The sequence below is a fragment of the Chrysochloris asiatica genome, unplaced genomic scaffold (assembly GCF_000296735.1).
Source record: "Chrysochloris asiatica unplaced genomic scaffold, ChrAsi1.0 scaffold00112, whole genome shotgun sequence".
Lineage (NCBI taxonomy): Eukaryota > Metazoa > Chordata > Mammalia > Afrosoricida > Chrysochloridae > Chrysochloris > Chrysochloris asiatica.
This window is the reverse complement of record NW_006408630.1, coordinates 2734850-2744680: the sequence shown is the minus strand read 5'-3', so window position 1 is coordinate 2744680 and position 9831 is coordinate 2734850. Positions and strand designations below refer to the sequence as shown.

Below are 9831 nucleotides of genomic sequence, written 5' to 3'. Positions count from 1 at the left end.
GTAGCCAATTTCTGAGTTGCCCATTCCTGACAAGCCTGTGTACCAAGGGGGTGGGCATAATCCTTGCTGTAAAGATTTGTTCCCTCTTTTAAGCTACGACATCCATAAATATAGGTCAAGTTCATAAAATTGTAGCAGGTTATACTTTTTTCTTTTTCTTTCTTCCTCTAGTTAAGTTCTGGTCATCCAGCCATTGAGCCCATTGTGCCAATCTATCTCATTTGGGGTCTTCCTTTTTTTTTACTGTACCTTTACTTGACCAAGTGCAATGTCCTTCTCCAGGAACAGGTCCTTCTTGGTAGCATGTCCAAAGTATGAGAGATGAAATCTCACTATCCAGCCTTCTAAGGAAGATTCTGGCTATATTTCTTCCAACACAGATTTTTTTTGTTCTGCTAGCAGTCCATGGTATTTTCAGTATTCTCCTCTAACACCGTAATTCAAATGCATGAATTATTCTATGGTCTTCCTTATTCATTATCCACCTTCCACATGCATATGAGGCTCTTGAAAATACCTTGGCTTGGATTAGGCACACCTTGGTCCTCAAATTGATATCTTTGCTCTTTAAAATATTAAAGAGGTCTTGTGCAGCAAATTTGCCTAAAGTAATTTGTCATTTGAATGAGTGTTGATTGTGAATACAAGCAAAATGAAATTTTGGACAACTTCGATAATTTCCCCATTTATCAGGATGTTATTTATTTGTCCAGTTGTGAGAATTTTTGTCTTCTTTAAAGGTGCAATCAATACTAAGTGCTTTCATCTTCATCAGTTAGTATTTTTAAGTCCTTTCACTTTCAGCAAGCTGGGTTGTATCATGTACATATTGCAAGTTGTTAATGATAACTTCCAGTTTACCTAGATCATACTTCATACATTCCATGTTCTTATTATTAGCAGGTGTTTGCAGCTGTTTCTCCTAATTTTGAATTGTGCCCCATCAGCAAATAAAGGTCCTCAAAGCTTTACTTCACTGGCATCATCATGGTCAACTCTATTTAGAGAAGCAGCTCTTCCCCTGTTGTATTTAGAGGGCCTTCCAACATGAGGGATTCATCTTCTACCAGTATTTGGTGTTGCTGCTGTATATCTGACATATATCCCACTGTTATTCATAAGGTTTTCAGTAGGTAAACATTCAGAAGTAGTCCACCTTAACTTCTTTCTAGTCTGTCTTGTCTGGAAGCTTCACTGAAACATATCCACCATTGTTGACCCTGCTGGTATTTAAAATACTGGGAACATAGCTTCTAACAAACATCACAGCAACATGCAAGCCACCACAGTACAACAGACTGACAGCTGAGTGGTAGAACGTTTTCTTGTTGTTGTTGTTAGGTGCCATCGGGTCAGTACTGACTCATAGCAACCTGTAAACAACAGAAAGAAAAACTGTCAGGTTTTGGACCAACCTCACAATCATTGTTACTCCTGAGCCCATCGTTGCCACCACTGTGCTAATCTTGATGGGGGTCTTCCTCTTGATGGGGTCTTCCTCTTTTTCTCTGACCCTTCACTTTACCTAACATAATATCCTTCTCCAGTGACTGATCCCTCTTAATAGTATGTACGAAGTATGAGAGACAAAGTTTGGCCATCCTGGCTTCCAAGGAGCATGCTGGCTGATCTTCTTCCAACATAGATCTGTTTGTTCTTTTGGCAGTCCATGGTACTGTTAATTTACTCCTCTAACACCATAACTCAGATGCATCAATTCTTCTTCAGTCTTCCTTATTCACTGTCTAACATTCGCATGCTATGAGGTGATTGAAAACAACATCACTTGGATCAGGTGCACCTTAGCCCTCAAACTGACTTCTTTGCTCTTCAACATGTTAAAGAGGTCTTTTGCATTAGATTTTCCTAATGCAATATGTTGTTTGATTTTTTGGCTGCTGCTTCCATGACTGTTGAAGTTTGGTCCCAGCAAAATGAGTCTTCAACTACTTCAAACTTTTCTCCATTTATATGGATGTTGTTTATTGGTCCACTGGTGAGGATTTTTGTGTTATTTACATTGAGATGTAATCCATATGAAAGGCTGTGGTCTTTGATCTTCTTCAGTAAGTATTTTAAGTCCTCTTCATTTTCAGTAAGCATGGTTGTATTATCCATATATCACAGGTTGTTAATAAGTCTTCCTCCAATCCTGATGCAGTGTTTTTCTTCTTGTAATCCAGCTTCTTGAATTATTTTCTCAGAATACAGATTAAATAAGTAGGGTTAAAGAATGCAGTCTTGGAACACACTTTTCAAAATTTTAAACCACTTAATGTTCCCACGTTCTGTTTGAACAACTGTCTCTTGGTCTATGTACAGGTCCTCTTGAGCACAATTATGTGTTCTGGAATATCCATTCTCTGCAATGTTGCCCGTAGCTTGTCATGATCCACACAATCAAAAGCCTTTGTGTAGTCGGTAAAACACAGATAAATGTCCTTCTGACGTCAGCAATGCTATCCCTCATTCTCTGTCCTCTTCTGAATCCAGCTTGAACCTCTGGAAGTTCTCTATCAATGTATGGTTGCAGTCATTTTTGGATGACTTTTTGTAAAACTGCTTGCATGGGATATCAATAATATTGTCTAATGATTTCTGCATTTTGTTGGGTCACCTCTCTTTGGAATGGACACAATTATGGGTCTCTTCCAGTCAGTTGCCCAGGTAGTTGTTTGCCAAATTTCTTGGCATAGATGAGTGAGTGCCTCCAGTGCTGCATCAGTTTGTTGAAAACTTTCAATTTGTATTCCATCAATTCCCCATGCCTTGTTCTTTGTTAGTGCCTTCAGCACACCTTAGACTTCTTCCTTCAGGATTATTGGCCCTGGATCATATGCTACCTCTTAAAGTGACTGAACATTGACCATTTCATTTTGGTACAGTGACTCTATGTATTCCTTTCATCTTCTTTTGATGTTTTCTGCATCATTCAATAGTTTGCCCATAGACTACTTCAATACCTTAAGTCGAGGTTTGAATTTTTTCTTCAGTTCTCTTAGTTTAAGCAATGCTAAGCATGTTTTTCCCCTTTGGTTTTCTAACTCCAGGTCTTTGCGCATATAATTATAATATTTGATTTTGTATTCTCAAACTGATTTTTGAAACTTTCTGTTCTTTTATCTCCCCACTTCTTCTGTTAGCTTTAGCAGCTCTATGCTTTAGAGCAAGTTTCAGAGTCTCTTATGGCATCCATTTTTATCTTTTTCTTCTTTCTCGTCTTCTTAATTAACTTTTGCTTTCTTCCTGTGTGATGTTCTTGATGTCATCCCACAACTCTTCTGGTCTTTCGGTCTTTAATGTATCAAATCTGTTCTTCAGATGATCTCTAAATTCGGGTGGGTTATATTCAAGGTCATATTTTGGCTCTATTGGACTTGTTTAAGTGTGAAACTTAATTTTCTTCATCTTCAGTTTGAATTTGCATGTGAGCATTTGATGGACTATAGCATAGTGGTTACGAATCGGGCTGTTAACCGCAGGGTCAGCAATTCAAAACTACCAGATGTTCTGCAGGAGAAAGATGAGGCTTTCTGCTCCCATAAAGATTTACAGCCTCAGAAACTCTGTGCAGGGTCGCTATAAGTCGGTTCCGACTCCACGGCACATAACAACAACCACAAGCTGTCCCTGGCCTTGTTTTGGCTGACTTCTTTTTGTTTCCAAAACTCTAAGGACATTTAAAAGGAATACAATTTGAGCCCTTCGAGGATGCCAAAACTGCTGTTCTGAGGATGTGTAAATTAAAGAGTGCAGAATTCTTTGGGAGAAAATAGCGAAAAGTAAACATCATCTTCAGAAATGCATAGATTTAGACAGAGGGCATATTGAGAAACAGTAGCTTCACGTTTTGATATTTTTGTTTAGTAAATATTTCTGTGATTTTGTAGCAATACTTATTGACTTACCCATGAATTATACATATGCTGATCTACACATACACACATGTTTGTTTTCCCAAAACAGAAAAGAGCTGCTAAGAGAGAAGAAGCATTAGCGTCATTCGAGGCTTGGAAAGCGATGAAAGAAAAGGAAGCAAAGAAAATGGCTGCCAAAAAGCGGCTTGAGGAGAAAAACAAGAAGAAAACTGAGGAGGACAATGCTGTGCGGAAAGGAGAAGCACTACAAGTATTCAGCCTTATGAATCTCCTCCTTAAGAACTGTTTTAATTATTTAAAATCTATATTAGTGATTTACCATAATTTTGTCCTTTTGAGACAGTATTATAAAATCAGCAAAAAGGAAAATTCATGTTGGTAAGTAAAACCATTCTGAATTTTTTTAGGCTTTTGAGAAATGGAAAGAAAAAAAGATGGAGTACCTGAAAGAGAAAAGTAAAAAGGAGAAAGAGCATGAAAGAGCAAAGAAGCAGAAAGAAGAAGAAACTGTTGCTGAGAAAAGGAAAGATAATATAACTGCAGTGGAAAAATGGTAATCTACTTTTTATAGTTTTAAACTAATAACATTTCGGGCTTCACTAGAATTTATTTACCTAAAGTTTACACATTAATATCAAAGACTGATGAGGGAGTCTTTACTATATATTCTGTAATTTCCTCATATTTTATACTGTCCTACATAGGAATGAAAAAAAGGAAGCATTTTTCAAGCAAAAGGAAAAAGAGAAAATCAATGAGAAGAAAAAGGAAGAACTGAAAAGAGTTGAGAAAAAAGATAAAGATAAACAAGCTCTTGGTGAATATGAAAGATGGCTGGTAGGTATTGTTTTTGTAATGCACTTATGTTGTACATCTTTACACATCTCATTTATCTTAGTTGTTATTGTTTTTAAGGGTCACTGAGTTGGAACCAACTCAGTTCCAACTCAGCAACCCTGAATTGAGTTCCTCTGAGCAGCTGGTGAGTTTGAACCACTGACTTGTGATTCAAACTACCTTGTGGTCCAGAGCTTATCCTACTGCGCCACACCAGGACTCATTCCCATTAATCTTTAGTAATAAATGGACAGTACTAGTAAATAAATGGATAGTACTAGTAAATAGACAGTACATTTATGCATAGGGTTTCTAAGGAGCAGCTGATGAGCTTGAACTGCTGACCTTGTGGTTCAAACTATCCTGGCAGTGCAGCGCATTAACCCACAGTACCACACCAGGACTCCAGCTATTGAATAGTGAGCCTTTTTTTTTAGATAAGCAGTTAAGCTAGGTGTTTGTCAGAGTTATCTGAGAGTCCACATATATCCTGTTCTTTCCACAACCTTTTGGCCCTATTTGTCCTTTCATCAATAATCTTTAAGCTCTTGCTCTACTAAATACACACAATACACTTTCTCATTTCTTCTTTTTACTGTTGCACTTCCCATCCTAACTATTCTTTCAAAAACTCTTCCATTCTTTAGAATCACACTATCTGGAATCTTGCTTCTCTTTGTGACATGTTCCATCTTGTTGGTTATTGCTACATTTTTTTAAGTCTTCTGTAAATGTTTCCTCAAAGTTGCATCCTTGAACCTTTTTTTAAAATCATCTTTGTTCTTCTGTTTCCTAGGAAGAACTCTTAGCTTCACATGGTATTTCATCTCTGTATTTCAATACGTATATTTTCTACCTCTCATTCCAGTTCTATTTGCCTTTTACTTACTGTTTCATACCTCCCTTCTGTACATACTATATTTTCTTATTTGTTCACTCATTTTTAGTATTCCTCAAATCTTCAGACTTAAAACTTGCAAGTGTTAATAATCTCCCTCACCTTTTCATCCCCACATTTCGTCATTTACCAATCATGCTTATTCTTCCCGTGAAATGATCCTCACATATTAAACCACTTAGCGTAATAAACTACACTACTTAGGGTTTGCCAGATGATATTTAATGGAACTTGGCAATGACATATTGTAACATTGAATTTAATAGTGAAAGTTATTTCCTTTTGTATTCTCTTTCACTTTTTCTAATAACCTCAAGGAGAAGGTTGTCTTAAGGTTTTTTTTTGTTTTTTTTTTTACAAAAAGAGTGTAAATATGAGGCCTAGGAAGAATAATATCTAGCTGGACTTTACAGACATTCTTTTGTTTGTTTCAGTATACTTACGTTTATAGTTACTTTTTATTTATGTAAATTATCACTGTAAATACTTATTAACTTTTGAGTGAGTAAGTCATTTATATAAACAGGTACTTTCCATTACTAGATACATTACATTCACATGATTCAGTAACTGATAAAAAGTATAAATTGCACTTAGTGAAAAGTATCAAATTATATATAGTGAAAAGTCTTCCTTCCACAGTTAGTGACCAATCACTTTATTTCTACCTTCCTATCAAAAAGGAGTACTGGTGTGGTGCTGTGGGTTAATGCGCCAGACTGCAAAGCAGGGTCAGCAGTTCAAGCTCACCAGCTGCTCTTCAGTAATCCTATACAGGGTTGCTATGGGTCAGAATCGACTCGACAGCATTTAACAACAACCACCAAAGGAAACCCTATACAGGGTTGCTATGATTGGGAACCAACTCTATAGCACTTAACCAACAGGAGAGTAACATAGTGAATGCTTCCACAAGTAAATAAGAATACTTTTGCCTTTTTTAATACAAATAGCACACTGTGTACACACTGTTCTTCACTTTGCAATGTTCAACACATTTTGGAACTATTTCCTTATCAATGTGTATAGACCCTCATTGTTTTCAACAGTGCATAGTAAACATAATAAGATCTATTGTGTCTCCTATTGATAAGCATTTATCTGGTGGTGGTGGTTATGTGCCATGGAGTCAGTTCCAACTCATAGCGACCCTGTACAGGGTTTCCAAGGCTGTAAATCTTTACGGGAGCAGAAAGCCTCATCTTTCTCCCACAGAACAGCTGGTAGTTACGAACTGCTGACCTTGCGGTTTTATGTAGTTCTGCATTATTTGCTTTTACTAACAAAGCTGCAGTAAATGACTCTATATAGTCATTCAGCACATATGCAAAATATGGGTAGGATAAATTCCTAGAGTTGAATTACTGAGTTAAAGTTTTTACATTTTATAACTGTGATAGTTAACTACCAGAAATGTCTTACATATGGGTTTGTATAGTTTTGTAGCTAATAGACAGTCTGTTTCTTCACAGTCTGTTGAACAAAGATTGTCATACTTTCTTCCCCTTGTAATTCATGCTACTCTGATGTACCCATGTTTTGATTTGCATTTCTCTAATAAACTAAGGTTGAGTGTTTTTGTTTAACAACCGTTTATATTTTTTGATCTATAAACTACCAGTCTGTAGACTCTGCCAATTTTTCCATTAAGTTGCTGGTCTTTTTCTTACGTAGCATAGCTTGGATCAGATGCACATAAGTCTTCAAAGTGGTATCTTCTAGAAGCTTCTTTATATATTAAGGAAATAATCCTTTCACTTTTAATATTAGTTTCAAATATTTTTTCCTAATGTATTGCTGTCCTCTTAACTTTACTTCTGGCATTTTGATGTATAGAAATTTATTTTAATAAATAATGACATTTATTAATATTTTTTCTTTTAGCTTCTTATTCTGTTATAGTTGAAAATTCTTTTTCTATGATTTCAGATTAGAAATAGTTCTGTTGTTTTTATTTCCAGCAATATTATGATTTTAATTTGATCTGTTTAGCTCGATATATGGTCACTATGGGTCGGAATCAACTCTACCACACTTAACAACAACAACAAAATGGTGGGAAATGTGATTCTAACTTTAATTTTTCCAAATGAATCTTTTCTAGAATAGTCGTCTTTTGCTCAAAAATATGAAAGTCTGTGTTTCCCATGTCTTTGGGGGTTTTCTTTTTAGACTTTCGGTTTTATTGATCAGTATCGTTGTACATATTCCAGTGGCACACTGTTTAATTATTAGGACTTTTTACATTTTCCTATCTGGTTGGCTTCATCTTCCATCTTAGGTTTTCTTTCAATATATTTGTGGCTATTCTTATTTGCTTATTTTCTCATGTAAAGTTTAGAACCAACACTAGTTAGCAAGGCATCTGGAACCTACAGTGAGCTATTAAAAGACAGTAGAAAAAGATAAAACACTTAGGAATAAACTTAAGAATTGTCCAAGATATGAAGAAAACTTTGTAACATTCCAGAAGGCCACTAATGAAGACTTAAGAAAATGGAACAAAAGTGTTCTGGATAGAAACACTCAACCTGATAAAGGGGTCATTTTCCCACAATTTCATTTACAAATTTATTGTAATCATAGTACAAATGCCAGCAGATTTGTTGTTGCATATGTGTTACTTTAGCACTGTTATTGTTAGGAGCCATTGAGTTAGTTCCAGCTCATAACAACCCTGTATACAGCAGAATGAAACTCTGCCTGGTCCTGCTCCAGCCTCATAATTGTTGTACTGTTTGAGCCCATTGTTGCTCCACTATGTCAGTCTGTCTCATTGAGGAGCTTCTTCTTTCTCACTGACCTTCTACTTTACCACGCATAAATAGTGTCCTTTACAGGGACTCGTCCCTCCTAATAATATCCCCAAAGTACAAAAGAAAAAAGTATATCCATCCTTGCTTCTAAGGGGCATCCTGGCTGCATTTCCTTCTAAACAATTTTCTGGAAGTCAGTAATTCAGCAAGCCCCATAGTTCAAAGGTACCAATTTTCAATCTTTCTTATTCATTTTTCCTTATTCATAAGTCAGTTTTTAGAACTGAAAATACCATGGCTTGGGTTAGATTTACCTTAGTATTCCAAGTGGCATCTTTGCTTTTAACACAAGAAGTTTTGTGCAGCAGATGTGTCCAATGCAATAAATGTTGTTTGATTTCTGACTCGTGTTTCTGTGGGTGTTGATCATGGATCCAAGTAAAATGAAATCCTTGACAGCTTCAATCTTTTTTCCATTTATTATATTGCAACTTATTGGTCTTTATCACTACTATTTGCTGCTTCCCCCACAGATGTAGTCATATAATGTTTACTAATGAGTTGGAACTGGCTCAATGACAATTCAACAATGAGTGTTTTTCCATTCTTGATACCACATTCTTCTCCATATAATATAGCTTCTTGAATTACTTGCTCAGCATAGATATTGAATAAGCATTGTAAAAGGACACAACCATGACACACTTTTTCTAATATTAAACCATTCAGTATCTTCTTGTTCTATTCTAACGAAACAACTGCTTCTTGGTCTATGTGCAGGTTCCTCATCAGCACAATTAAATGTTCTGGAATATTCATTTTTCACAATATTATCAATAGCTTGTCATGATCCACACAGTCAAAAGCTTTTTCATAAATGATAAAGCACAGTTAAATATCTTTCTGGTATTCTCTGCTTTCAGGCAAGATCTATCTAATATAAACAGTGAGGGTCCTAGTTCTGAGTCCTTGTCTGAATCCAGCTTGAACTTATCTATGTACTGTTGCAGCCATTTTTAAATGATCTTTATCAAAATTTAACCTGCATAAGATGTTAATAATATTTTTGGATGATTTCTGCATTCCGCTAGGTCACCTCTCTTTGGAATGGGCACAGATACAGATCTCGTCCAGTCAGTTGGCCAGGTAACCATCTTCCAAATTCCTTTACATAGATGAGTGAGTGCCTCCAGTATAAGTTTGTTGAAAGCTTTCAGTTTGTATTCCAAAAATTCCCAGAGGCTTGTTCTTTCCCAGTGCCTTCAGTGCACACTGAACTCCTTCTGTACCATTTGCTTTTGATCATATGCTATCTCTTCAAATGGTTGAACATCAACCATTTCTTTTTGGTATAGTGACTCAGAGTATTCCTTCCATCTTCTTTTTTCTTAAATGTTTTATTGTGAATTATGTGATAGTTTACATGGGAGAGCATTAGCTTTACATTCATTCTATCATATAT

The 9831-nt window shown here is 36.0% G+C and overlaps 1 protein-coding gene across 1 annotated transcript in view; it reads left to right on the top strand.

The window, feature by feature from the left end:
• The window catches only part of MAP9 (microtubule-associated protein 9), a 51324-nt gene that overhangs the window by 35324 nt on the left and 6169 nt on the right, over positions 1-9831 (top strand). Inside the window, exons 11-13 of the mRNA XM_006867933.1 lie at positions 3967-4128; positions 4286-4431; positions 4583-4715. Coding sequence (XP_006867995.1) covers positions 3967-4128; positions 4286-4431; positions 4583-4715 — 441 coding nt within the window. The remainder of the gene's footprint in view (positions 1-3966; positions 4129-4285; positions 4432-4582; positions 4716-9831) is intronic.